This window comes from Ovis aries, chromosome 14 (genome assembly GCF_016772045.2).
Source record: "Ovis aries strain OAR_USU_Benz2616 breed Rambouillet chromosome 14, ARS-UI_Ramb_v3.0, whole genome shotgun sequence".
Lineage (NCBI taxonomy): Eukaryota > Metazoa > Chordata > Mammalia > Artiodactyla > Bovidae > Ovis > Ovis aries.
Genome location: NC_056067.1, coordinates 56,227,396 through 56,255,208, shown reverse-complemented (window position 1 = coordinate 56,255,208; position 27,813 = coordinate 56,227,396). Strand labels below are relative to the sequence as shown.

The following is a 27,813-nucleotide window of genomic DNA, read 5'->3' as shown; positions in this document are numbered from 1 at the left end:
CGTTTCCTTCTCTCCATTGCATCATTATTTGTGCAACACCTGAGCCTTTGCTCCTTTATGACTCCTCTTCACTGCCCCCACTTCCTCATGGTGCTCTTGAGAATGCTTCCTGAAAACTCGGGGGTCCTAGGCCCTCCCTCTTTGTAACTTCACCCTTGACAATCCCTTTCCTCCAGCATCCAGCTAAGCTACGACACCCTAAAGGAAACCCAAAGTCCAGAGACGGAGTCCCAACACGGTTTTGAAGCAGATCTTCTGGCCTTACTGAAGCTTTCTGATGACGGCTGCCTCAGCTGACATCTGCCTGCAACCCCACGAACCAGAACTGCATAGTCAAGCGGCTTTCAAATTTCGAACCCAGAAAGCTCATCAAAAAATTATAAATGATTATTTTTTTTTCCAAATTTTCAACGTTTTATTTTGTACTGGGGTATAGCCAGTTAACATTGTTGTGATAGTGTCAGGTGAACAGTGAAGGGTGCAGCCATATACATGCTTGTATTCATCGCCCCCCCACCCCCTCCCATCCAGGCTGGCACATAGCGTTGAGTAGAGTTCCACGTGCTTTATAGTAGGGCCTTGTTGATTATCCTTTTTGAATATAGCAGTGTGTACATGACCCTCCCAAACTCCCTGACTATACCTCCCCCCAGGCACCATCAGTTTGTTTTCTAAGTCTGTGAGTCTCTTTCTGTTTCACAAGTAAGTTCATCTCCATCATTTCTTTTTCAGGTTCCACACATAAGGGATGTCATAGGATACTTCACCTTCCCTGTCTGACTTCTTCGCTCAGTATGAGTCTCCCTAGGGCCATCCAAGTTGCTGCAAATGGAGTTGCTTCATTCTTTTTAATGGCTGCGAAATATTCCAGTGTGTATGCATACCACATCTTCTTTGTTCCATCTTCCGAAGATGGACATTTAGGTCGCTTCTGTGTCCTGGCCATTGTAAACAGTGCTGTTTCTGTCTTAAACCACTCGGTTTTGGAGTGACTGATTACACAGCATTAACTAACAAGTAGACCCTGCTAAGTTTGCTTTTCTCTAGTTCTAATCAATCCTTGTAAATGGAAATACCATTAACACAGTTGTAACTGTAATAATATAAATGAATTTTTTTTTTTCTGATAGATTCTTGGGCTGTATCTTGGGGCTTTGAAATCAGAAACTTTGAGGGTGGTATCTAGAAATCTAAGGCACTTTTCAGTTGGATTTTTGGATGCTCCTCAATATTTAATTAGGGAAAGGGGGCAAACACAGACACTGTGAATTATTTTTATGCTTCCCTGGTAGCTCAGACAGTAAAGAATCTGCCTGCAATGCAGGAGACCTGGGTTTGATCCCTGTGTTGGGAAGATCCCCTGGAGAAGGGCATGGCAACCCACTCCAGTATTCTTGTCTGGAGAATCCCATGGAAAGAGGAGCCTGGTGGGCTACAGTCCGTGGGGTCACAAAGAGTCAGACACGACTGAGCAACTAACCACAGCACAGCAATGGGACTATGAACTGTTTCTATTTGTGTGTTTCATTATTTCCCAGATAAGACAGTAAGTGGGTCCTAGGACTTCCCTGGAAGTCTAATGATTAAGACTTTGCCTTCCAGTGCAGCGGGTGCAGGTCTGATTCCTGGTCAGGAGTCGAGATCCCACATGCCTCATGACCAAAAGAAAAGAAAAGAAAACAGAAGCAATATTGTAACAAATTTAACAAAGACTTTAAAAACAGTCCACACCAAGAAAACCTTACAAAACAGAAAAGAAGCGGGTTCTTGATACTCTGACAGTCTGATTCTCTCACCCTTCCCCCAGACCCTTCACAGAAACCCTGCCCATCCCTTTGGTGGCCCAAGAAAACCCTTGTGGTTAATGAGTCTCAGAAAAAAATGAAGTGAAAGTTTAAGTAAAAGAGACAATATCTAAAGAATGGAGGGGGCGGGGCACAGAAGACCCTCCACCACCACTGAATCTGGGAGTGAGGCACGGCAGTAACACAGGTAATACTTCTGGAGACCCTACAAAAATATTCTGTACATCCTTTCAAAAGTACCACCCGTTATCCCCACATCACCCATCAAGAAACTCCATGTCTTGGTGGAGTGGGCAGTGAACAGGGCGGAGTCTCTGCTAAAGAAAACAGAGCTGCAGGACGCCTGGATCCACACAGGCCCCCGGAGATGTCTCTGCCACTGCTGCTGCTGCTGCTGCTGCTGCCGCCTCCATTCCTGACCCTGGAGCCCGCTGGGGCCTCGCTGATCCGGTACTGGGGACCCCCATCACCCTCAAACCTGGGACAGACTCTCTCCCTCTTGCCCTCAAGTCCAGGGCTCCCCAGTTCAGGGACTCCTGGCACCCCAACATCCATGACTCCTATCTTTTCAGTTCCTTGGTCTCTGAATTGGGCTCTCACCCACTGAAGGGTCCTCCCTGATCTCTCCTGAGACCCAAGCCCTTTCAGTCCAGGGTTCTCCGCCCTGAGACCCTGGGTTGGGGCCCATCCCGAAGTACACATTTTTGGAAGGACTCTGCTGGCCCCACTCTGAGCTGTGATCATCTGATACTAAAATCTCCATACCTGTGACACCCCTCTTCCAACAAAACTTGGAGAGACAGGTCTGTGACATTTAAATTGAGACTCCCCCAGTTTTGCATCTTCCAAACTGTTGAGGTCTCAAGCAGTCCCATTTTAGGGACCCCTATGACCTCATGCCCACCTCTGATGCCTCCCCATCTTTCCCTTCCTCTCCTCTCTTCTCTCCACTTTCTGGAACTCTTAATGGCAAGAGGGTCTACTCTTCCAGGAAACATTTTATCCCCACTTCACATTCTTAAGCCTCTCAAGGATTGAGTCATGGGTGGCGGGGTTGGGGCGGGGAGGGCATTGCAGAGAGCAGAGCCCCAGGGAGAAACTACAGGCAGGTACAGAAAGATTACTGCACATGATGTTTGCTAACCTACTTTTTCAACCTAATAGATCATGGCCACTTCCCAAGTTAATGCAAAGAGACTCTCTTGAGTGTTGACTCAGGACCAACAACACTGGCATGAGCAGGACCCAGGAACCTGGTAGAAATGCAAATCTTTGGGCTCTGTCCTAGACACCTACTCAATCAGAAAGTAGCAGTTCTAACATTTATTTCACTTTTGCCGCTGCTGCTGCTGCTAAGTCACTTTAGTCGTGTCCAACCCTGTGCGACCCCATAGACAGCAGCCCACCAGGCTCCTCCATCCCTGGGATTCTTCAGGCAAGAACACTGGAGTGGGTTGCCATTTCCTTCTCCAATGCATGAGAGTGAAAAGTGAAAGTAAAGTGGCTCAGTCATGTCCAACTCCTGGCAACCCCATGGATTGCAGCCCACCAACTCCTGTCCATGGGATTCTCCGGGCAGGAGTACCGGAGTGGGCTGCCATTGCCTTCTCCAATTCCACTTTTGAATATGTCCTTATTTGGCTGCCCCAGGTCTTAGTTATGACATACAAGATCTTCTCTGCGACATGTGGGATCTATTAGTTGTGGCACAGTAACTCTCGGTTGAGACATGTGGGATCTTAGTTCCCTGACCAGGGATGGAACCCGCGCCCCTTGCAGTGGGAAGCTCGGAGTCTCAACCACTGGCTGCGCTGGGACTCCATTGCTTTGCACAGGTTTTCTCCAGCTGCGGCGAGCGGGGGCTATTCTTCGTTGTGGTGTGAGGGCTTCTCCTTGCAGTGACTTCTCTTGTGGGGGAGCACGGGCTCTAGGCATGTGGGCTTTGGTAGTTATGGCGCATGGGCTTAGGTGTTTCGTGGTGCGTGGAATCTCCCCGGACCAGGGATGGAACCCATGCCCCCTGCACTGGCTGGCAGAGTCCTATCCACTGTGCCACCAAGGAAGTTCTATATACATTCTTTTCCCTTTTCTTTTCCATTATGGTTTATTACATGATATTGACTATAGTTCCCTGTGCTATACAGTAGGAACTTGCTGTTTATCCATTCTTCAGTTCAGTTCAGTTCAGTTGCTCAGTCGTGTCTGACTCTTTGCGAATGAAACGCAGCATGCCAGGCCTCCCTGTCCATCACCATCTCCCGGAGTTCACTCAGACTCACGTCCATTGAGTCCGTGGTGCCATCCAGCCATCTCATCCTCTGTCGTCCCCTTCTCCTCCTGCCCCCAGTCCCTCCCAGCATCAGAGTCTTTTCCAATGAGCCAACTCTTCGCATGAGGTGGCCAAAGTACTGGAGCTTCACCTTTAGCATCGTTCCTTCCAAATTATCCATTCTATATATATGGCATTGATAGTTTCCGGGACTTTCCTGGTGATCCAATGGCTAAGACTCCAGGCTCCCAATGCAGGGGGCACAGCTTTGTTCCCTGGTCAGGGAACTAGATCCCCCATGCCACAACTAAGAGTTTGCACGCTGCAATTAAAACACGTCACAAGTAAAAGATGCTGCAACAATGGCCACTCTCCCACGTGCAGCAACAAACACCTGGCACAACCAAATAAATAAACAAAACATTAAAAATGTTGATAGCTTACATCTGCTAATCTCAGACTCTCAGTCCATCCCCCCACCCCGCCCTGAATATGTTAGAATCTTGGGAGAACTTCATGTACGTCCATTCTGGAATGGCTTATTTTACATTATTTGGAATGTCTTTTATTGAAACATTTTGGGGAGAGTCTGTTTGGGATGGTTTGCTCTTGGGAGAGTCTTCAGGGGGAATCTGTCATTGTGGTTTGGTAGGTGTTCCGTGGGGGTTTTCTGGAAGGTCGCTTTTGTAGGGCTCCTGGCAGTGACCCTGATGCTGGGAAAGGTTGAAGTCTGGAGGGGAAGGGGACGACAGAGTTTGAGATGGTTGGAAGGCATCACTGACTCGATGGACATGAGTTTGAGCAAGCTCCAGGAGTTGGTGTTGGACAGGGAAGCCTGGTGTGCTGCAGTCCATGGGGTCGCAAAAGGTCGGATGTGACTGAGTGACTGAACTGAACGAGTAGTGACCATTACTCCAGGACCACGGAAACGTTTACATTGTCATCATATCCTCTTTGGGGCAGTCTGTTATGGAGGATCTCTAGAAAGGGTAGCTCCTTAACTGTTGGCATCTCTTCCCCCACAGGATCCCACTTCGAAGAGTCAACACTGGATTCAAGGCCCTGAACCCACTGAGGGGATGGGAGAAGCTAGCGGAGGCCCCCAGGTTGGGGGCTCCATCCCCTGGGAACAAGTCCCTCTTCGTGCCTCTCTCCAATTACCTGAATGTAAGTCACAGCCCTACATAGGCTGCCAACACTGCCCCCAACCCCCCCCCCAACCCCCCCCCCCCACCTCAGCCCCCACGACACCCTTCCTGCCCTCAAGTCAAGCTCTACATCCACAACCTCTCCTGTTTTGCCATCAGGCCCAGTATTATGGGGAAATTGGGCTGGGGACCCCCCCACAAAACTTCTCTGTCGTCTTTGACACTGGCTCCTCCAACCTCTGGGTTCCGTCTGTGAGATGCCGCTTCTTCAGTCTACCCTGCTGTGAGCTTTCATAGGGGAAATTAAGGTTGAACTCGGGCAAAGGGAGAAGGGGGGCGGGGCCTGGTCTTCCCAGGGTTTTTGAAGACCTGTTCTCTTCCGACACACCCTCACAGGTGAGTTGGCCAGAGGGGCAGGAGGCACCGGGAAGACCTCTCTTCCCCAGTGACGTCTCCCTGACCCTCTAACCTAGGGCTCCACCACCGCTTCAACCCCAAAGCCTCCAGCTCCTTCCAGTTCAATGGGACCAAGTTTGCCATTCAATATGGAACCGGGCGCCTAGCAGGCATCCTGAGTGAGGATAAGCTGACTGTGCGTGACCTTGTTCCCGGGACGGCAGGAGCCTAGAAGCAGCCCATTTCTAACATTATCTGGCTTAGGGAAGTGTTTGGAGAGGCGGGTCCTCCTGGGTAAACAGGCAGACAGGGCTTCGGAAGTGGGAGGCGGGGCTTCCTGGAGGAAGGAGGGTGGGGCGGGGGCTCCTAGGCAGGGGTGGCCCTTGGCCAGGCAGAGCTTCCTAGGGAGTTGGAGGTATTCACAGCTCCAGGGGGTTTTGAGGACCCGATCTGGGATTCATGCCCTGGTTTGGGAGACCTCAGAGTTATGTAGGTAACGTCCTCCTAGAAGTAACTCACTCCTTTTGCATCTACCCCAGATTGGGGGAATCACAGGTGCAACAGTGACTTTTGGGGAGGCTCTGTGGGAGCCCAGCCTGGTCTTCACATTTGCCCACTTTGATGGGATACTGGGCCTTGGTTTTCCCGTTCTGGCCGTGGGAGGAGTTCGGCCCCCGCTGGACAGACTGGTGGACCAGGGCCTACTGGATAAGCCTGTCTTCTCCTTCTACCTCAACAGGTAACGGGTGAGGGTCTACCTTCTGCTTAAGTTCTAGTCCCAAGAAGGAAGTCCTGCCCGCCTTCAGGAAGTCCCTTGCCCAATAAAGGAAGTCCCACCCTCCATTCAGGAAGTCACTGTCCCAATAGAAGAAACACCTGAACCCTAGTCAGAAATTCCACTTGCTAAGCAACACCTTGAGACCTATTAAAGAAACTCACCATCATTTAAAATGTTCCACATTTCAAAACTCAAACCAGGAAATTTAATGCCCTACCCCATCAAATACTGAATTTAAGAACCCCATCTTCAGCATAAAGAAATCCCAATTCCATTTGGGAACACACATCAGAAGTCAGGAATTGCCCCTTTTAGCCTAAGAAGTCCCATCTACCTTTTAGGAACCTTAAACCTTATACTCAAAAAGCCCCAGCTGTCATTCAGGAAGTCTGCAGGGAGGAAATTCTGTCTTTTAGTTATCTGGATGTCCAACCCAGGAAGTCCCATCCACTTTTCTTCTTTCTGCCCGGTCAGCATAGTTCCCCAGCTGGAGAGCAGACCAGTGACCCTTGCAGGGGACACACAGAGTCCTAACCACTGGACTGCCAGAGAATTCGTCCACCTAACACTTAGTAGATCCTGTCCTTCCACACTTCTAGGAAGTCCCCACCCTCAACCCCCGTTCCCATCAGTCTCAGCCAACTGAAGTCTAATTCCACTGAATGTCTAGACATGCAATTCAGAAAGTCTCATCATCCACCTGGGGTGTCCCTCCTCTCAATCAGGCCACCCAGAGCCAATTCAGAAATCTCAATGCTCTACTCCCCCAAAATCCTACTTTCTATGGGCAAATCAAGAAGTCCCATGCCCACCTCAAGAAGCCCCCAAGTCCCTGAAATCCTAACCTCCCCCAAGAAAATCCCCATTTCTCTTCATTTCTTGCCTTGCTTCCAGTCCCCACATTGAGGTTCTGCCTGCATCCCACTATCCCACCTAGAACCCAGACACCACCCCTTTGGCAGGAAGTCCCTCCCTTGGCCATTCCTGGGGCTGACAGGAGAAGTTCCCTGACACCTACAACTGTCTGCCTCTGCAGGAACCCTGAGGCAGCTGACGGAGGAGAGCTGGTCCTGGGTGGCTCAGACCCAGCACACTACATCCCACCCCTCACCTTTGTGCCAGTCACAATCCCTGCTTTTTGGCAGATCCACATGGAGCGGTGAGGAACCTGGCCTCCTAGGTCTGGGAGGAGTAGGCTAGAGCCTAAATTCCAATGTCCTGGGGAAAAGGGAGTTGGGGAATCCAGATTCCTGGGTCTGATGGAGGAGGGGTTGTGGGCCTTGTCTCCTAGGTCTGAGGGAGGAGAGGGTTTGAGGGTCTTGCCTCCTAGGATGCCGGCTCTAATGACTGTTCCCTTCTGCCTCACAGTGTTCAGGTGGGCACAGGGCTGACTCTCTGTGCCCGGGGCTGTGCTGCCATTCTGGACACAGGCACGTCTCTCATCACAGGACCCACTGAGGAGATCCGGGCCCTGCAGAAAGCCATTGGGGCAGTCCCCCTGCTGATGGGGGAGGTGAGGACCTGGTGTCTGGTGCACATGGGCTGGGGAGACTCACAGGGATTTAACAGTGGTCACTGCACAGGATGCTATGGCCTGAGGGTGGGAATCAGATGGGTAGGAGGGCATCCCAGGGCAGAAAGCACTGGACCTTGTGAGTGAGAGGCTGGGGGGTAGTGGGAGGAAGCAAAGACACCTCCTTAGAGTCTATCCTGAGTGTCACAGTGCATAGGAGAGGATGGTGATCCAGGTTTACTGGATGAGAGTGAGTGAACACAATAAGTATGACTAGTTACATAGCCCTGCAGGCCCAATATGGCCCGTGGGCCACGAGTTTTTGATTTTCAATTAGAGGTAAAGAGGACCTGATCAAATGGGAGCCTAGGGTAAGTGGCAACAGTTATACAGGAGTGAGGAAGAGCCAGTAAGGCTACAGAAGACAGGAGATCTTGACCACACAAGGTCTTTAACACCTAGTTGCCCAAAATGGACATGACCCTGCTGCACTGGGGAGTCACAGAAAAAAATTGAGCTGAGAAGGAATCCCTCATCTCGGACTTGTTCCTCTTTTTCCTCAGTACTACATCAAGTGTTCGAAAATCCCAACGCTCCCCCCAGTCTCCTTCCTTCTTGGGGGGGTCTGGTTTAACCTCACGGCCCAGGACTACGTCATCCAGGTAAGTGGCAATGACGTCAGAGTGGCGCCTTTGGAAAGGTGGGGCTGGGAGTGAGACGTCACTAGGTCCAAGTAGGCGGCACAGAAACATATCTAGTGGTGGGCAGGGCAAAGCTCTGGCTCCTAGGAGGAAGGCTGGCCGGTGAGCGTGACACCTGTTACTGGTCTTAACGCCTTGTAGATTACTCGGAGTGGCTTCAGTGTCTGTTTGTCCGGCTTCATGGCTCTGGACGTGCCTCCGCCCTCAGGGCCCTTCTGGATCCTCGGTGATGTCTTCTTGGGTAGCTATGTGGCCGTCTTCGACCGTGGCGACAGGAAAAGCGGCGCCCAAGTGGGGCTGGCCCGAGCTCGACCTCGCGGAACAAGACAGTAAAGGGGCGAGCTTGCGCAGGCGCAGTCGTTCGGTTGAGGCCCTGGTTAGGCGCATGCGCACACCTTGATAGTTAAAAAAATTTACTATTTACATTAAACTTATCGAGGTCTCTTCCTTTTTTTTTTTTTTCTTTTTAGAGGGAGATTTTAGGGGGAGGAAAAAAGTTAGTGTCCGGCTCTCTGGAGTTGAGACAGAAAGGCATTGCTCCTTTTCTCCCAGAACACCGGTGGAAGGATCTTGTACTACGAAGCCCATGAAGCCCCTCGCCTACACTGCCTCTCCTCAAAGGCACCCGAAGCCGCAGAGCATCACGGACGTTGTAGTCTGAGCGGTGTTCACGCTCTGACGTGGGCGGGCGTAGCCACAACACGCGTAGGAAGCGACAGGTCGCGACCGCAGCGACAGGTGGCAGTGGCGGGGGCGGTGTCTGAAACCGTAAAGGGTTTCCCAACCTTTGTTCTAAGGGGAGGGCATACCATTCCCGCACAGTTTATCTCCTGTTCCTCCTCTCGACCTTTGGGATTTCGGGACCCCTGGGTACGCCATAAAGGCGGGGCTTGAAGCCCCCGGGTGGGTGGGGGAGCTGAGTCGCCCCTCCTCCGGCGATGATGTCACTCCCCCCTCTGCAGCCTCTAGCTGCCCAGAGCTGCCGGGGTTGGGTCACCCCTCCCCCCATCGCCAGCCCCGGATCTCCCCATCCCCGCCCCGCCTCGACTTGGGGTGAGTACGGAGGAGGGGTGGCGGGGGGAGAAGGCTCAGGGTCCGGGGGTGGTAAGACAGCCCAAGTCCCAGTTTTGAAGGCGAGGGACAAGGGAGACGGGGACTCAGAGATTACAGTGGAGAGGTACTCGGAGGGTCTCTCGGAGGGATCAAGGATCCGAGGCAGAGAGTTCCCACATTTTCAGCTTTAGTGCCCGGGGGAGACTGTCCGTCCTGGATTAGGATCTGGTAGGAATGTGGGCAGAGGAACAAGGAAAGGGTCTTGGAAGTCAGAAACAATTCTAGGGCTTTGGGGAATGAGGGAGGGAGAGTTAGAAGGGGGCACCAAGGATGATGAGGGTGAAAGTTTGGGGCTTTCAGGAATTTTGTGTCTTGAAGGCCTGAGAAAGGATAGACTGGGAAGGAGGAGCGGCGGGGAAAGGGTTTAAAGACGTGAACATTGACCTCCCCTCCCCTGGTGTCTGTCGCCAAAAATCGAGCCCACTTCCCTGTGGTCTGTTTGCCAAGCTGGTGTCCCATAACCCAAGGCCTCCTTATGCCGTCAGAAGCCTTCCGTATGGATGGAGAATCCAGGCTCATAAATCCCCCCTCATACCTCGGTGGGGCCTGGAGAGGACCATATGGAAGTGAGGGCATCCACGTTTCCCAGGGCCTGATGGAATCTGGATCGTCATTGACCGAACCTCTTCCCCTCATCCATGGCCTCTAATCCCGAGTCTCATTCTATATTCTTCCCTATTTCAGCCTCCTCGCTTCTTCCTCCTCCCCTCCCTTCTGCCCGGGCACCTTCTTCCACACCTTCTGACCTCTGCAAAAACGCTGATTTGGTAACTTGATCCAGTGCCTGGCTGCTGTCGAATGCAGAAAAGTATAGAGTTGGGGTGGGGTTGGGGGGAGGGTATAAGGGGGGGATACTTAGGTCCTTACCCCAGCGCTTACTCCCAGCCCCTAATGCCCACTCAACCCCTACCCTAGCATCCATCCTCACCCCCACCTGCCCCCAGAGCCTCACTCAACCCAAGCCCATTCCTCCACCTCAAGATTCACAGCTTCTGCCTAGGGATACACCAGAATTTGGAGCAGAAGAAGAGTAGGAAGTCCCGATATCCTCCCGGGTCCCATGGGAGCTTGAGGACTGTCCGAGAACCCTGAGGGGGCAGTGGGGCATCCTAGGTCTGGGGGTGAGGGAGTTGAAGGAAGCTACCTCCCAGGTCCGCAGGACGGGCCCCACTTCTGCAGCTCTGCAGTGACGCAGCCTCCAGTCCTGGCCAGGATGAGGGTTAGAGAGGGCGATTCAGTAGGAGCCGGAGAGAGAGGGACACAGATCCAGGAGAGGGACAGAGGCCAAAGGATAGCAGGACAGAGCCCCAAAGAAGTGGGGACAGAGACGCAGGAAAAGGGGGACAGATTCAGAAAGGGGTCAAAGAGGTACGGGTGGGAGGGGGTAGAGGCCTAAGGGAGGGAGAGAGAGAGAGGACAGAAAGAGAAAAGGCAGTGACAGAGGGGCGAAAGAGACGGAGGAGGGGGAAAAGACACAGGGAAGGAGGTGGTCAGAGAACAAGAGCTGGGGGGCCAGAGACCCAGAGAGAGGACAGGGGAGACCCTAGCGGGAGGGGAGTACTGAGGACAGAAACATAAAGAAGAAGGACAGAGACAGGAGGGAAAAGAGACCCAGAGGGAAGGGTTCAAAAACCCAAGAGAGGAGAAAGAGACCAGAAGAGGGAGAAATCAGAGAAAAAGGTAGAGGCCAAGAGAAAGACATTGAGGGTGGAAGACCCCGCCATGGTCCGGGGAGAGGAGACTAAGGCTTAGAGAGCAGAGGTAAGACTCGGAGGAGGGGGACAGAGACCCAGAGGGAGCGCAGAGACTTAGAATTGGAGGGGTCAGAGTCTCGAAGGAGGAAGGGCAGAGGCAGGGGAACAAACATTCAGAGAAAAAGAGACACTGATGAGAGACACAGAAGCCGGAGCGGGGATGGGTAGGGAGGCGATACCAACCAGCCGCCTCACCTGCCGGCGATAGGGCAGAGCGGGGAGGCCCGCAGCCCGTGACCAGCCCCCTTCCCTCCCACAGGCACCGCCTCCGGCCGTCGCAGCCCCAGCCGCAGCCGCTGGCCCCGCCCCTGCCCCGCGCCTGCGCTCTACTACCCGGCGGCTAGGCCCGCCCAGGGGGCGGGGCCGGACCCACTGCTAGGCGGCCCGCCTAGTTCTGGTCCCGCCCTCCACTGCCCCCCCCACCCCCCGCCGCGATCTCCCCGCCCTCTCTCCCGGACGCTCTGACACTTGACTCCGCCCAATTTCCTATCGGCCCCGCCTGTTTCCTCAGCCTAGACTGTGCTTCCCGGTCGTTTTATTAGTTTCTACCCTCCGCCTCTCTTAAGACTCGCCTCACCAGTTCTCGTCCATCCCTCGGTTCTCCTGGCTGCAGCCTGCCGTTATCTATACCTTGTCCCTTTCCCCTCACCGCGTTACCCCCTTTAAGGCCCTGCTGATCCTTAGGACTCTCTCCCAGGTTATTTGGCCTCCAAGACTTCCCGTTCTAGGTTCCACCGCTCCGTCCATTCCGATAGCCTTGTACTCTTTGCAGGTCTCACATTTTCCTTAGCCATTCTCTACACTCTTAGCCCTGCCCCGCCCCCGCCTACCCTGGTTGCTTTCAAGTCCCTGAAAGCCCCTCTCCTCTCTTAGTCTTGCATTTCCACAGGCAATTCAAGACGTTTTCTACCATTCGTGGACCCCACCCACCTCTCTCAGTCTCTCCCCATCCATCTTGGCATTCTTCCGGTCCAGCCCCAGTTAATCGGGCCGAGTTTGCAGCTCCGACCTGGTACTTTCTTCACCTCGCCTCCTCCATTAGACCTAGTCAGAAGCTTTCAGGTTTCCAGGCCTCGCCCCATTCCGTCCCCTTTCTACTGGGTCTTAGTCCCTGTTCCCCTTTCTCTTTTCCTTTTCAGTCCAGCCTAGTGCTACTCTTCCAGTTCCCGCCCCTCGCTCAGTCCCGCCCCCTCACCCTCCCAGAATTAGGACTTTCTAATTTCTGTGGCCCTGCCTCTTCTTAAGATTCGCCCTGCCCCGTCCAAACAATGTTAGGATCCCAACCCGTTAGTCTCCATCTGCCCTACTCCACTAGGTACTGCTTGCCGGCGCTTTAGGCCCGTCTCCATCCAATTCGGACGGCCATCCGCCTTGTGGCCCAACCCCTGCCTCCGCCAGTCTCGGTCAGGCCCCTTTAAATAGCATGGACGAGTCCTATTTCTCTACCCGCCCCGCTCCTTTTTTTTGTTAAATCAGATATCTTTCTCACATCTAGCCCGGCCTCCTCTGTTCTCCTAGCGCGGCCAAACCAGGCAACTCTCGCGTCCCATCCAGCCCCTTTAACACCTCGCTCGGCCCCGCCCCTTATCTCAGAAAGACCCAATCGGTGTGTCGCATGTGCGGCCCCGCCCCATCCAGCTAGGCAGTGTTGGAGTCTGGGTCCTTTCCCCAGTTTCAGCCCCGCCCCCATCCCTTCCAAGCCCAATCCATTCAGTTCCTCCGTCCCTTCGGCCCCGCCCCTTTCCTCCATCACCTCCTCTCACCCAGTCACATCTGTCTCTCCCCGTGGCTCCGCCCCCATAAAGCCCCGCCCCGCCGCTCCGCCCCCCATCCAATGCTGAGCTCAGTCTGCGTCTCGTCCTTCCGCGGGCGCCAGGGGGCTAGCAAACAGCAGCCGGCGCCGCCGCCGCAGCCGTCCGAGTCCCCGCCACCGCTACCCTCGCCGCAACCGCCACTGCCGCTGCTGCAGCAGCAGCAATCTGCGCAGCCCGGTCCCGCCGCGTCCCCGGCGGGCCCCCCGGCACCCCGCGGGCCCGGGGGCAGGCGCGCCGAGCCATGCCCCGGGCTGCCGGCGGCGGCCATGGGGCGGCACGGCGGCGGCGGTGGCGACAGTGGCAAGATCGTGATCAACGTGGGCGGCGTGCGCCATGAGACGTACCGCTCGACGCTGCGCACCCTGCCGGGGACGCGGCTGGCCGGCCTGACAGAGCCCGAGGCGGCGGCGCGTTTCGACTACGACCCGGGCGCCGATGAGTTCTTCTTTGACCGGCATCCGGGTGTCTTCGCCTACGTGCTCAACTACTACCGGACGGGCAAGCTGCACTGCCCGGCCGACGTGTGCGGGCCGCTCTTCGAGGAGGAGCTCGGCTTTTGGGGCATCGACGAGACCGACGTGGAGGCCTGCTGCTGGATGACCTACCGGCAGCACCGGGACGCCGAGGAAGCGCTCGACTCCTTCGAAGCACCCGACCCTTCGGGCGCCGCCAACGCTGCCAACGCCACGGGCGCCCACGACGCGGGTCTGGACGACGAGGCGGGCGCGGGCGGCGGCGGCCTGGACGGCGCCGGCGGCGAGCTCAAGCGCCTCTGCTTCCAGGACGCGGGCGGCGGTGCCGGGGGCCCGCCAGGGGGCGCGGGCGGCGCGGGCGGCACGTGGTGGCGCCGCTGGCAGCCCCGGGTGTGGGCGCTCTTCGAGGACCCCTACTCGTCGCGGGCCGCCAGGGTGAGCGCTCTCTCAGAGCCCCCATCCCCCTCCCCTCTCCTGGAGTTCCCAGACCCTCAGGGAGCTCCCCATCCTCGCCCTCAGCCCCTGGCCCCTCTCAGATACTCCTGGTCTCTCAGCCTCCCAATTTCTTAGAAGCCTCTTACCCCATTCCTGGGTCTCCCGTACCCCTCTGAACACACCCCTCTCTCTTGGCCATCCCCAGATCCTCAGAAGATGTTTCTCCAACCTTCAGAGCCCTCCAGACCCCTTTCAACCCCACCTTGCTTCTCTAGTCCATCCTAGACCCTTAGAAACTTCTCCGATGGGCCAATATCCTAAACAACCTACCTGAACAGCTCCATCCCCGCCTTTCCTGGACCCCGCTAGAGAGCTTTCAAAAGACCTTTCCTCAACCCTCAGTCTTCCCAGCCTCTTTTCACCTCTTCTCACCTCTCTGGGCACCTTTCAGACACTCAGCGGACTCTCCCCCAGCCTTCGGTTTCTTGGACCTCCTTAAATCCTCAGAAGACATCGCTTCTTCACCCTCAAAGTGTCCCAGGGCTTATGAACACTGTCTCCATCCTCTACAGACCCCATGAAGCCTGCTCTTCAGTTCCCCAAGCTTCAGTCCTGCAGGCTCTCCCAGCACTTCTCTCATTCTCCCTCTGCCCGTCTCCAAATCCCCGCCCTTTTTCCAAGTTTGCGTCTGCTGGTTATCTTTGAACCCTCCTGCTTCTTCTGCCCTTTAAGTCTCAGGATAGTTCCCACCCCACTCTCAGAGTCCCCAGACCCCTCTGAACCTCCAAACCACTTGTTCCTGCTAGGACACTCCCCCCTCACCCTCGCTGCAACTGTGAGTCTTGGGGCATCTTCTCTCCTGGAACCCTGCTGCCACCTCTGTGTTTCACATCCCTTCTCACATCCTTCACACCGACTCCTCTCCTGAGGGTTTCTCAGTACAGCTCCAGACTTCCCCCAAGGCTTTCACACTCCTCCTCAACGTTTCCAGAAGAGTCCGAGCCCCCAGAATGTCTTTCGTCTTCAGAACTTCCCATATGCCCTCTAGAATCGCTTCTGCCTCATCCACAGATTCTCCCAGCTTCTCCGTTCCATTGTTTAAACTGCACAGCCCACTCTCTGTCTCTGGGACACCCCCACCCCCAGCCCCATCCCCAGCCTCCCAGTCTTTTTCCTAGTCAGTAAATGACTTTCCTTCCTGCTCCAGAACTTTTACCTAACCTCAGTCCTTGGGACCCTCAAGTTTTTCAGACGCAAAGCTTCCTTCTCAAAATAGCTCCCAGTTTTTTCTTGGTTTCTTTCCGCCTGTCCCCTCATCCCCAGCTCCAATCCCTCCTCGCTTCATTCTCAGCAACTTCTGCCCCCCACTACCCAGTCTGAAGCCTAGAACTGGGCTCCTCAGCCCTTCCTGATCCCCCTCCCTCCAAAGTAACCAAAGAGCCCACACTCCAGCCTTATCCTCTATGCCGCCTTATCGCCCTCAAAATTCTAGACTTCCCCCAAAGATCCCTTCATCTCCCCGCTAAAAAACTTTCCTCAAAAATCTGTAACTTCTTTGGCTAAATAGCTACCCTCCCCCCTAGATCTCACTTGAACCTCTTCCTCCTCCTAACCTCCTCCCTGTGTTGATGGAGAGAGGACAGTTCAAGATAGGGGCAATTAGAGAAAGGAGGGGAAGAGGAAGAGACTCCAGCCCCCCTCCTAGCCTCCTGGGGACCCAAACACCCGGAGGAGCCGTCCGGCACCCTCCCCCCACCGTGCCGCGTCCTGGGCCGGGAAGGACGCGGAGCCGCAGTGCCGCATTCGCGCCGGGGGAGGGAGTAAGAGGGAGGGGGGCCCGGAGACACCGCATAAAGTTTGGTCCCCGGGAAGCGCTGAGTTGGCAGGATTTGGGTTTGGGGTGGGGGGAAGTGGGGGAGAGGAGGTGCGGAAGGGACGTGGCCCTAGATGTCCCCTCAGGCCTCTGAGAGTCACCCTTCCTCCGTGGCCTAGGGCGCCCTTCCCTCTTGTGACCCCATTGAAGGGTCCTGAGGTGAAGCTAGGGGTTCAGGACAGCTCCGGAGGACATTTATTTACTTTATAGCTGTGTTTTGAGTGTCCATGTAGTTTCAAGCACTTTCTAGCCTTCAAGTGAAAGTTTGAGTCGATAGCTGAAGCCAGAGCAAAGTGGAGGGTCCGGTTTCCTCCCCACTCGCTCCCCTCTCCGTAGTCTCCCCTTTCCTTCTTACAGGGACTCCATGCCCTCCTACCCCTTCTACTTTTGAAGCATCTTGGGACAAGGGGGTAAACCAATCCTGACGCTGTCCAGCTGCGCACTGCGGCGGGTGCCCACCTTTCCTTTCTGTGTCCTGGGAGGGAAGGAGTTACTCAAGCTCCTGGCCTGTGGCCTCCCTCTGTGAAGCGGCACCGCGGCTGCGCATCGCCTGCTCCGCTCTGGCCCGGTAGGGGTTAAGACTGCTCCCAGGCCCTGCGGCTGCGCACTGCGGCGGGGGAGCTGTCCGTGGTGCTGGCCACCGCGCGCCCCGCCCCCTGGCCCGGCCGGCCCGCCCCCACTGCGGTGCCGCAGCCTGCGCGGTGCGCCGGGTTTGGAGTGGGGTGCAGGGGGGCGGCACCGGGCATGCGCTCTGTGCCGGCCTCTGGCCTGTTAAACCACTGCGGAGAAACGAAGAGGGGGGTGGGGCAGAGGGCCAGCACTGACCCTCCCTCCCCACAGGCTACCCCAAGGTCTAAAGTCATTTCTGCAGCCTAACATTGGTTCTCTCTTCTCTGCATCCCCGTCTCTCTCTCCTCTACTCATCTGATTAAAGCTCCCTCTGCCTCAACGCCCATCCCCTTCTCTCAGGACTAACCCTTCTGCTTTGACCTCCCTTCTACATATTTGATAAAGCCAACTGCAATTCCTAGAGGCCTTCAAGATCTTGACCCTGCCTTCAGTCCTCAAGGCCTTCATCAAAACCCACACCATTGTGTGTTCAGGACATAGATCCTTCCCCATCTTGAAATGATCCAGGCACCCCATACCTCTGAACCTCTGACCAGTCCCCTCGCCTCTCCTTGGACCTAGCCCTGCCCTCTCCCCTTTTTCTATGCCCAAGCCCCAGACATTCCCTTTGTTTCCAGAGCCTTAAACCCCACCCCTATCATCTTCCCTCTTTTTCAGTCTTGACCCTTCACTTCTTTCTTTCTTCAGAGCCCTGACACTGCTCCTTTGCTCTGTGGGTCCACCCCTTTGCTGTTTTCTCTGGGTGAGGGCCTCACCCAGCCTTCTCTGTTTTCTTGGACTCGGTCATTAGCATCATGGTCCTTAAACATTGGCACCTGAGGTCTCAACCTTGGCCCCCCCTTTAACTGATGCCCCTATACCCTAACAAAAGCTCAAGCACTGGTTTTGGAGCCAAATCCTTTGTATATTCATCTAATGTAATCCTTACAATAATCCTTAAAAATAAAACACCAAAACTTGAGGTTCAGAAGGCTTAATCTCCTTGCCCAATTAGGCAAAGAAAAAGCTGAATTCACACCTAGGCTTTCCTACTCTTAACCACCTCCTGGTTCTGCCTCCCCACCCACCTTCTCCCCTTCCCCTTCCCCTTCCCCCCAGCTCCAAGCCAAGCCCCAAAGCTTCTGAGACACAGGATGCATGATTTTAGTCTCCCTTCCCCCACCCCCCAGCAGAATCACTGGACCCTGCCAGGGACCCCTGAGATATGACACAGGGAACAGGAGGGTGGGGGGGGGGGTGGTCTAGGAGACAGCACAGAGCCAGAAATTGCTGTTTCCAGGAAAGAAGTGGACCATCTGCTGCTGCGGCTGGGGCCAGCTCCTCTCCGGAGCTGGGGGAGAGCTGCCTCTGATCCTTTTGCAAGCTTTAGAGAGAACAGAATGCAAGAAGCGATGGACGCATTGGGGCTGGGAAACCCGGATTCCCCTGGAGTTTGGGTCTGAGAAAGGGGCCACCGGGAGGGTCTTGGGTAGATGGCTGGTTGGCCAGATGCCTGGGTCACCTTTTGCCCTTTTTCTCCCACCCTGCCCTACAGTATGTGGCCTTCGCCTCCCTCTTCTTCATCCTCATCTCCATCACCACCTTCTGCCTGGAGACCCACGAGGGCTTCATCCACATCAGTAACAAGACAGTGACGCAAGCCTCCCCGATCCCTGGGGCTCCGCCGGAGAATGTCACCAATGTGGAGGTGGAGACGGAGCCCTTCCTGACCTATGTGGAGGGCGTGTGCGTGGTCTGGTTCACCTTTGAGTTTCTCATGCGCATCACCTTCTGCCCAGACAAGGTGGAATTTCTCAAGAGCAGCCTCAACATCATTGACTGTGTGGCCATCCTGCCCTTCTATCTGGAGGTGGGGCTCTCAGGCCTCAGCTCCAAGGCCGCCAAAGATGTGTTGGGCTTCCTGCGGGTCGTCCGCTTCGTCCGGATCCTGCGGATCTTCAAGCTCACGCGGCACTTCGTGGGGCTGCGCGTGCTCGGCCACACGCTCCGCGCCAGCACCAACGAGTTCCTGCTGCTCATCATTTTCCTGGCCCTGGGTGTGCTCATTTTCGCCACCATGATCTACTATGCCGAGCGCATTGGCGCCGACCCCAATGACATCCTGGGTTCCAACCACACCTACTTCAAGAATATCCCCATCGGCTTCTGGTGGGCCGTGGTCACCATGACAACCCTGGGCTACGGAGACATGTACCCCAAGACGTGGTCGGGGATGCTGGTCGGGGCGCTGTGTGCCCTGGCCGGGGTGCTCACCATCGCCATGCCGGTGCCCGTCATTGTGAACAACTTTGGCATGTACTATTCGCTGGCCATGGCCAAACAGAAGCTGCCCAAGAAGAAGAACAAACACATTCCCCGGCCCCCGCAGCCTGGCTCGCCCAACTATTGCAAGCCCGACCCGCCCCCACCACCCCCCCTCCCTCCTCACCATGGCAGCGGCGGCATCAGCCCCCCACCCCCCATCACCCCGCCCTCCATGGGGGTGACTGTGGCCGGGGCTTACCCGCCGGGCCCCCACACGCACCCCGGGCTGCTCAGGGGGGGAGCGGGGGGGCTCGGAATCATGGGGCTGCCTCCTCTGCCAGCCCCTGGGGAGCCCTGCCCGTTGGCTCAGGAGGAAGTGGTTGAGATCAACCGGGCAGGTGAGACGGGGTCACCAGGGATGGAGGGAGGCGGAGTGGGCAGGCAGAGGTGGAGTGGTGCTGAGGGGGGCAGGAGGTATGTGCTGAGGCTCAGAGGTGGTCAGCAACAGAAACGGGAAAGAGGAAAGGGAACAGCAGGTGCTGAGGCCAGAGAAGCAGGGAAGCAAGCAGTGATGGAGAACAGGTTTCATGTGAAAGAGTTTTAGGGAGAGACAGACCTACAGCCAAGGTATTCAGGGGGTCTGGGGGGAGGGCAGAGTGATCAGCCATATGGTAAGAGGGACTCAGAGAAAAGGGGGGTGGGGTTCAGAGATACATGGGGAGAGAGTTTCACGTGGGAATCGAGGGCCAGAGACAGGCCAGGGGCAGCTGCAGCTTATGTGATGAAGGAAATGAGAGGAAAGTTGACTGAGCCTGTGTGTCCCTCCCCCCAGGGGAGTCTGTATCTCAGAAGCGATTGGGGCATCTGTCCAGGGGGAGGGGGAGGCTTGGGGGCCCCCACCCCCATGCCTTAAATAGGTCAAGAAAGGGAGCTGGGCCGCCCGGCCCCCCATCTTGCTCCCTCAGCCGCTGACCCAGTTTCACACCAATTAAAAATAGCTGGAGTCAGAGCCTAGGGGACCCCCACCTCCCCCTCCCTCATCTGTCACCTTCCCAATGCCTCCCCACTGTGCCCTTGCCAGCGTCCAACAACCCTCCCTAGACAACCACCTCCCAGCCTCCTCATCCTTCCCAACCACCCTTCCAAACCTATCCCACAGCACACACCCAACCACAGCTGAACCCCATTTGGTCCATTTCAACCACGCAGCCCACCAGTACCCAGCTCACTTCCCAGCCACCTCTTCTGTTCCTGTCCCTCCAAACACCCAACGCCCTGGTCTGGCACTGCCCTCTCGACACCCGGTGCCTGGCCTGACTCCACTTCCTGGCTTTCGACAACCTTCCCTGCTGTCCTCCCCAAGACTCAACACCCTCCTGGCCATGACCCCGCTTCCCAAACCTGCCAGCCACACCCCCCTGACCCCCTGCACCTCTGGCACCCTCTCCTCCACGAGTTCCCACACCTCACTGTTGCCTTTGTGTCTCTGTCTGCCCCTCTGAACACAGATCCCCGCCCCAACGGGGACCCTGCAGCTGCTGCGCTTGCACATGAGGACTGCCCAGCCATTGACCAACCCGCCATGTCCCCGGAAGACAAGAGTCCCATCACCCCTGGGAGCCGGGGCCGCTACGGCCGGGACCGAGCCTGCTTCCTCCTCACCGACTACGCCCCATCCCCTGATGGCTCCATCCGGAAAGGTGAGGTGCCCTCCACTGGCCCCTGCCCCGGGACCCTCCCTCTCTGCCCTCCCCTAGGGGAGGGCAGAGAGGGAGATGGGGGAGGAGGTGCTGGACTTCCCTTCCCCCACCTCCTGGCCCCAATTCCCTCCCTCTCAGACCCCTTCCCCCGAATTTCCTCATCACTGACCCTTCACCTGTCTTTATTGCATCTCCATTTCCCCCCCCACCCCGACCCTCTGGCCTCTTCCCCCACCCCCCAGCCACCGGTGCTCCCCCACTGCCCCCCCCAGACTGGCGTAAGCCAGGCCCCCCAAGCTTCTTGCCCGACCTCAACGCCAACGCTGCGGCCTGGATATCCCCCTAGTGGATGAACCCCCTCCCCCCGGGGTAAGTAGCCCCCACCCCTGTGAACCCCTTCCCTCCTGACTAACCCATCTGAGAACATGCAGCCCCCACTGACCGAGACTCCCACCCCCTCACTGTGAACAGCTCCATCCAATTAACTTCCAGCCCCGACACTGACCCCACACCCATCTACCCAGGACTTGCCCTGCCTCTCACTAACCGCTAGAACTCACCCCACCCCTCCCCACCTCAACGGCCTCACGACTGACCTCCATCCTCACCCCCATCCACATCTCTCCCCCTGCCTCCCCCCTCCCCGCTTGGTTTTGCTTTTGTTTGTTTAATCAAGAAAAGGAGGGCACACACCCAGGATGTTCTTCTGAGTACAGGATGAGGTGAGAAAGACTCAGCCACTTATGCGGTCACCTGTGGCTTGGCCAGCACTTACCAAGCACCCACATACATGCTTCTGGTGCTAAGCAGGGGGAATCAACGGGGAGCATATCAACCCCGCCCCCTACCCCCAGTTTGGTGGGAGAGGCAGACGCAGACCCAGACCTGAGGCAGGAGAGCAGGCTGAGCTGAGGAGCCCTGCCCTGGGATCTGGGAAGGAGCAGGTCGGACATGAGTGTGAGCAAGCTCTGGGAGTTGGTGATGGAAAGGGAGGCCTGGCGTGCTGCAGTCCGTGGGGTCGCAAAGAGTCGGACACAACTGAGCGACCGAACTGAACTGAGGTCCACTCTGGGACTTCACGAGGAGGCACTAGAGTGGGGAGACTGCAGGTCGGGAGGCCGAGGTGGAGGCTGGGATGAGGGTCCCGGGGGAGAGGACAAAGCCTGAGCCAGGGTCAGAGCTACAGGGATGGGGAAAAAGAGAGGCAGAGGAACAGGGCCAGGACTGGAGTGGGGAGGTCAGAGAGAGAGTGAGGGGACAGTAGGTGAATTATTCCGCAAACATAACCACGCACTTTCCATATGCCATATATTCTGTAATCCTCACAACAACCCCAGCTAACCCCTAACTTCATTCATTCATTCAGCAACTAATGATTGAGGGTGGAGTTCCAGGCACTGGAGATTTGGCAGGGCACAAAGCACACATCTCCCATCACAGAGCTGATACTCTAGAGCCCTGTGGCAACTATAGCCAAGGGCCAAACCTGTCCGCCAGTTGCCTTGTAAATAAAGCTTTATTGGAACACGGCCACTGTGTACAACAGCAGAGTGAAATAGTTTCAACAGAGATGGTAGGCCCACAGAGCCCTGGAAATATCGACCATCTGGCCCTTTACAGGGAAAGTTCTCCACCCCATGAGTGGGGGAAACAGGAAACAAGATAATTACTCTAACGAGGTCAGATAAAGGTTGAAGGTCTTTCTGAGAAGGCGACCTAAAACTTGAAGCTCAAAAAGGACCAGCGAGCAGAAGAAAGAGCAAGCTCAAAGGCCCTGAGGTGCTGAGGTGGGATGCCCCTGGTTTGTTAAAGGAATAGCAAGGAGGAAAGTGTGGTTGGAGTTGAATGGCCAAGAGGAGAGGGGAGGAGCCTGGGGGGAAGTGTTTTTGGCCATGGTGAGAGGCTGGATTTGATCTTAAAAGTGTTGAGAAGCCACCTGAAGGCACCTGGTCCATCACTTATTCATTCAACAAACACCTATGGAGTCTTCCTTCCAAATGCAGAGATACAGCTTAAAGAATCCCTAGCCACAGCCTAAGGAGATGGCAGAGCAGGACTCGGAGCCTCCAAGGAGAACCGCATCCAAAGCCCCTTGTTTCACAAAAGCTCAGAGAGGGCCGTGGTCAACCCCCAGCCACAGAGCAGATGCAGGACAGGAAGCAGGCTTCCGGGCTCCTAGTCCAGAGGGGACTGTCCAGCTCTTCTTGTTCCATTCCTGGACCTCTCCTATTGCAACCCTCCCCCCACTCCCCCATCATCCTCCACTGTCATCTCATTACCAACCCCCACCTCCCTGTTCCCATCTCAGCCCACCCCCCGCTTGCACCCAGCCCTGTTGCCTACTCCCTTTGTTCCCCCACCCCCAGGTCTGGATGGCCCCTATGAAATTGAGGGGTGGGGCAGGAGGACTTGGGAATGTGGGTAAGGGAGGAGTGGAGGGACCAGTGGGGGTTGGGGGGGAGGTCTCTGCTTCTTTTGCCTCCGATGCCAAAATCCATTCATTGAACTCAAATAATGGCTGGAGCTGATGGGGCTGGCTGAACTCCCTCCCCCAAGGTCCTGGATCCCTACCCCTTCCACACGCCTGCCTTCCTCTTTTAACTTCTCCCTCACCCTCCACTGTTCCCTAGCCCTCCTTCTTTCAAGGCCCTTCCTCCTGACCTGCTCCCCACCCACCCCATCAGCCCCCTTCTCTGTCTTCCCTCAGGTGCTGCTGGGTCCAGCACCTGACCCGCATCCCCTCCCTCCTCCCCAGTATTCCCCCTCCTCTCTCCCTTCACCCTCCTCCACCCCACCCCCCCAAGCCACCCCGGAAGCTCCTTCCATATTTGATGTCTCTGGCCGCCCCCCATTTCACTGCTCCCCTCCCGCGGAAAACACCAGAGAGGAGGAAGAGATCCCGGCGTTTCTCCGGCCCCCCAACAGTGAGGCTGTGTTGGGGGGTTCTCCCTGGCCACCCTCCCCCCGCCGTGACTCTGTGTATTTCTGTCCCCAGCTCTTGTCACCGCCTGAGACCTCGTGAGACCCTCGATCCCCCCCTGCCCCTTTCCCCCAGGTTAGCAACTGGGAATGGCTGGGAGGGGGTGACTCCAAGATACTGGGCTTCCGACTACCCCCCAGGCCCTGTCTCCTGTCAAGATGCCCACGTCCAGAGTGACCCCTTGGCACCGGCTAGGAAAGCCCTAGAACAGCCCAGATACTGGCAGAACTCTCAAGACATTCCTAAGTTTTCAAGAAACCCCACACCTGCCCCTAAGCCCTTGAGTCTCGAGACACTATCAGGACCTTCCCATCAGAAGGTTCCCATCTGAAATCTTGAGCCTTTAAAGACAGCCCATTACAACCTTCGGCTGAGCCTTGCCGACATCAGACTGCTCTTGGAGCTGTCCTTCAGCACCACCCCGCCCCGGCCCCGCCCAGGGGGGCACTGCCGACTTGTGCTCCATTCAGCCCCTCACGGTCCACCCTTCCACGCCCCGTCCTCCTTTCTCCATCTAGGTTAGCCCCCTACCTCCTGCGGCCCCACCCATCCCCTCCCAAGCCCTCCCCACCAGCTGCTCGCCCACTGGCATTCCACCCAAGCTCCCTCCCCACGCCCGTGCTGCCCACCATCTGCCTCGCTGCCCTCCCCCCACCTTTTTGCCTCAGACGAGGGGGCCAACTGGGGGGACGGGGGTTGGGGGGGCGGGCGGCGGTGGGGGCAGGGTGGGGGAGGCTCGGTGGGTGCCACCTTGCCTCCTAACCCTGAGTCTCTCCCCCCTCCCCATGTCTGCACCTTTCTCCTCGATACCAACTGACTGTCCGATTTGTTCACTTCTCTCTCTCTCTCGTCTCCTTGGTCCGCCTCTGTCCATCTACCCTTTTCTTGCCGTCTGTCGTCTTGTGTCCTGGTGTCCAACCCTCTTGTCTCCACCGTCTCTCTCTTGCCTTCTGTGTCTCACCTTCTCCCTCCACCTCTTCCTGTCTCTGTCTCCGTCTCTCTCTCCATCTCGTATCCCTTCTGTTTGTTTTTCTCCTGCTTCCCTCTGTCTTGGGGTCCCGCTGTCTGCTGGACCCTCCGCCTGCACCCGCATCTCCTCTCTTCCTCCTGTGTTTCTGCCCTTCCCCCCGCCCCCAGGTTACGAGAAATCCCGCAGCCTGAGCAGCATCGCGGGCCTGAGCGGGGTGTCCCTGCGCCTCGCCCCCCTTGCCACTCCCCCCGGCTCCCCCAGGGCCGCCCGCCGCGCTCCCCCAACCCTGCCCTCCATCCTCTAGCGCTCCCCTCCCCCCCGTGGGGGGACTCGGGGGTGACAGGGAAGAAGGTCAAAGGAGCTGGGGGTGGGGGGTGGGGGCAAGGGTTTTTTTTACAAAAACAAAAACAAAAACAAAAAGTCATTAATAATATGCAACGGAGACGACGACGCCAGCAGACACCCCCGGGCCCCTCACCCCGACCTGGGCCCCCAGGATGGAGGGGGAGGAGCCAAAACCCATCCCCCCAACTCTGCCCCTCCTTAAAAAAAAGCCTTCTCAGGTCTCCAGAGCCATAGACCCCTCCCCATCAACTCGTGTAAATACGTCCAAATTATGCCAATCACATTTTGGGGCGCCTCCCCCGAACTCTGCATGCCTCCTCCAACCTGGACCCCCGCCCTCTCCAACTCCACCTCAGCAATAAGCCGCGGGGGGCTGCATGCCGCGAGCAAGGGAAGGGACTTTCTGGGAAGTGGGTGGGGACCTTCAAGGGGGTCGGGCTGGCCTTTAAGCCACACCACAGGAGGGTCTCCTAGCCTCCTACCCTTCACCCCAGGAGGGCAACCCATCATGCACTGATTTTTTAAAAAATTAGCAGCAGTGTGGGGGAAGGAGGAACAGTCACCCAAGCCAAAAACGGGAACTGAGCTCAGATGGTAGAAGCGGAGGCATGAAGGGGGGCGGGGCGGGGAGGGCCTGCGGACAGCTGCTCCCTCAGCCTTTAGGAGCATCCCGCTGGTGAATTTCACTCTTTTCATCCGCCTCTCCTACTCCCCCCGCACCGCCCCCCCCCCCCCCCCCCCCAGGGATCTGCTCGCCTCTATTGCTGCATGGACTCAGACCTCCCATCCCGGTATTCCTGGGATGTTCTGGCCCTAGCACACAAAATTCCGCAACACCGGCCCCCGCCCCGCCGCCCCCCCCCGCCCCCCCCCCCGCCCTCCCCTAGATTCCCAGGACTTGAGACCTGCCCTCAGAATTCCTGAGGCTGATTCTGGCACGCATCTTCCAAATCCCAGCACGCTCCTGGGACTTAACCTCTCTGCACATAGATGCTACCTTCCCCCCAAGTCCCCCCTCCCCTCAGTCCTAACCCCTGGGCTGCATCCTAGCACCTCTCAAACCTCCAAGACTTGACCCAGCCCTTGAACTCACGTTAGGCCTTTGGGATGCTCCAACTTTTGCCGCACTCTGAACACTTCCTGGACACCCCTAAACCTGACATCAGACATTCAGCTCAGGTTCCCCTGACTCTAGAATTTTCAAGATAGGCTCAACCTGTCTGCAATTCCAGGGAACCAGATCTTTCCGGGGCACCCCCCTTCTTATGGATAACTCTGTCCCCTCCAAGAGCCCCTTTCTTTAAATGGTGTCCCAAAGGCACCCTCATAGACGCCAATGTTTCCCAGAGGGTCATATTTGCACCCCTGGCGATGTGCTGAGGTTTTAAGCGGTACAAGGACAAACACTTTGTCTTTCCTGGCATTTTGCATATAAGCCTGTAAGTCCAGATACTGCTGCTTGGCCCGGACACCGTTTATTTAGGTTAGAGGTGTTTACATTTAAAATGTAGAGGCTGTTCCCGAGTGGAGGAACGCTGGAATATCAGAAGCTTGGGAAACAATGACATATCCACCCGGGCTGGGATTCCAGCTAGCCCCTCCCCCGCGTTCCTCAACCCCCGACGCTCGCGGGTGGAAAATCATTTCTCACATCCCATCCTGGCTCAAGGATGCGCTACCTCCCCCAAGCCCAGAGACCACACCGGTCCCAGAGTCCTTAGGGGACTCCCCTTTTTGGAGTTGGGGGCCCACGGAATTAGCAACCTCCCTCCCTCTGCTCCCACCGGCCTCAGGAACACCCCCCACCCGCGGGTTGGGGGGACATCACTGAGCACGATTCTAGATGCAACGATTCCTATGCAAGGGGCATTTTGAGTCCCCCCATTCTGCCCTCGGACCCTGAACCCTGGCGAACCAGGGGCGAGGGGTGGGGCGGGTTCTGGTGGGAGCGGGGTGGGGCGGGGTAAAGGGCTAGAGGCTTCAGACACCAGGGTATGGGGTTGAAGACTGATTATATTGCCAAAGGGTTCAACTTCTTAAAACCCCAGATACCCGTGACCCTCACGGAAGCCGAAAGGTGCGGGGAAAGGGGGTGAGGATTTTTCTAAAGGGTACAGACTTCTTCCCAACGCCTACCCCCACCCCCTCCGGCTCGCCAATCTGCCACACGTACCCAGCTTTTTAGTTCAGCTTTTGAAAATAACCACAATCATTACAAACCTCTACAAACGTTATTCTCCTTTCCCGTCCCCCAAGTCAACAGTGTGGGAGTCGGGGAGGGAGAGAGAGAGCTGAAGGGACAGCTTCCAAGTCCCGCGCCCCTTTCCCCCCGGCCGCCAGGGTGCCTGCAACTACACGCATGCGCTGCATGATGCGCTCCCCACACGCACGTCGCGCCCCTCCTGCGCTCCGGGACGCACCGACACGGGGCAGGGGGCGGGGTGATTGGGGAGGAGTGGACGGCGGGGGTCTTTCTGAACACAGCGGCTCCTCCCCAACGCGCACACAGCAATAAGTTTCTCACTCAAAAGTGGGCGGGGCGGGCCTGGCCTGTCGTTGGGGTGGGGGGGAGTGGCAAGGGGGCGCTCTCAGGGATGGGGGAGGGTGTCCGGAGTCAGTCTGGGGAGGGGAGGTCTGCAAATCGTCCAACTCTGGTGCTAATGGCGGGTCTTCTCAACCCACCCCCAGGGCAGGGAGGGAGGGGTCGGCGTGGCCTCTCCCCCAAGCCTCCCCCACGCCCACCCTGGGTGCATGAACCGCCCGTTGCAGAAGCTGCCGCATGTCACCCCCTCTCCCCAAAGGAAAAGTGTCATGCCCCACCCTTCCCACCCACCCTGTCACTCCACACCAAAATAAAAGTTTCCTTTTCATT

The 27,813-nt window shown here is 56.6% G+C and overlaps 2 protein-coding genes and 1 long non-coding RNA gene across 8 annotated transcripts; 2 read left to right on the top strand and 1 right to left on the bottom strand.

The window, feature by feature from the left end:
- Positions 1-390: 390 nt before the first annotated feature.
- Positions 391-11,688, bottom strand: LOC132657781 (uncharacterized). Its single transcript, XR_009596392.1, has 2 exons — positions 10,868-11,688; positions 391-1,652 (listed from the first exon to the last, which is right to left on the bottom strand). It is a non-coding gene; the product is annotated as an uncharacterized LOC132657781 (long non-coding RNA).
- Positions 2,157-9,057, top strand: NAPSA (napsin A aspartic peptidase). The gene is made up of 9 exons (XM_012190732.4): positions 2,157-2,255; positions 5,100-5,241; positions 5,382-5,505; positions 5,696-5,814; positions 6,158-6,357; positions 7,433-7,555; positions 7,765-7,909; positions 8,473-8,571; positions 8,752-9,057. The coding sequence occupies exons 1-9, from the start codon at positions 2,173-2,175 to the stop codon at positions 8,941-8,943; spliced, it is 1,227 nt and encodes a 408-aa protein (XP_012046122.3). The 5' UTR covers positions 2,157-2,172; the 3' UTR covers positions 8,944-9,057.
- On the top strand, positions 9,557-27,813 carry KCNC3 (potassium voltage-gated channel subfamily C member 3). 6 transcript variants are annotated; one of them, XR_003591389.3, is made up of 7 exons: positions 9,557-9,663; positions 11,737-14,199; positions 18,237-19,344; positions 20,455-20,646; positions 20,889-21,015; positions 23,642-23,701; positions 24,764-24,810. XR_003591389.3 is itself a non-coding variant. In XM_042231000.2 (6 exons), exons 2-5 carry the CDS (start codon positions 13,312-13,314, stop codon positions 23,656-23,658), a joined length of 2,205 nt encoding a protein of 734 aa, XP_042086934.1. In that variant the 5' UTR covers positions 9,557-9,663; positions 11,737-13,311; the 3' UTR covers positions 23,659-23,701; positions 24,764-24,872. The 6 variants fall into 6 exon arrangements, 5 of the variants coding, with proteins under 5 accessions (XP_042086934.1, XP_027833267.1, XP_042086931.1 ...); XM_042231000.2 differs by lacking the exon at positions 20,889-21,015 and having other exon boundaries at positions 24,764-24,872; XM_027977466.3 differs by lacking the exon at positions 24,764-24,810 and having other exon boundaries at positions 23,642-24,320.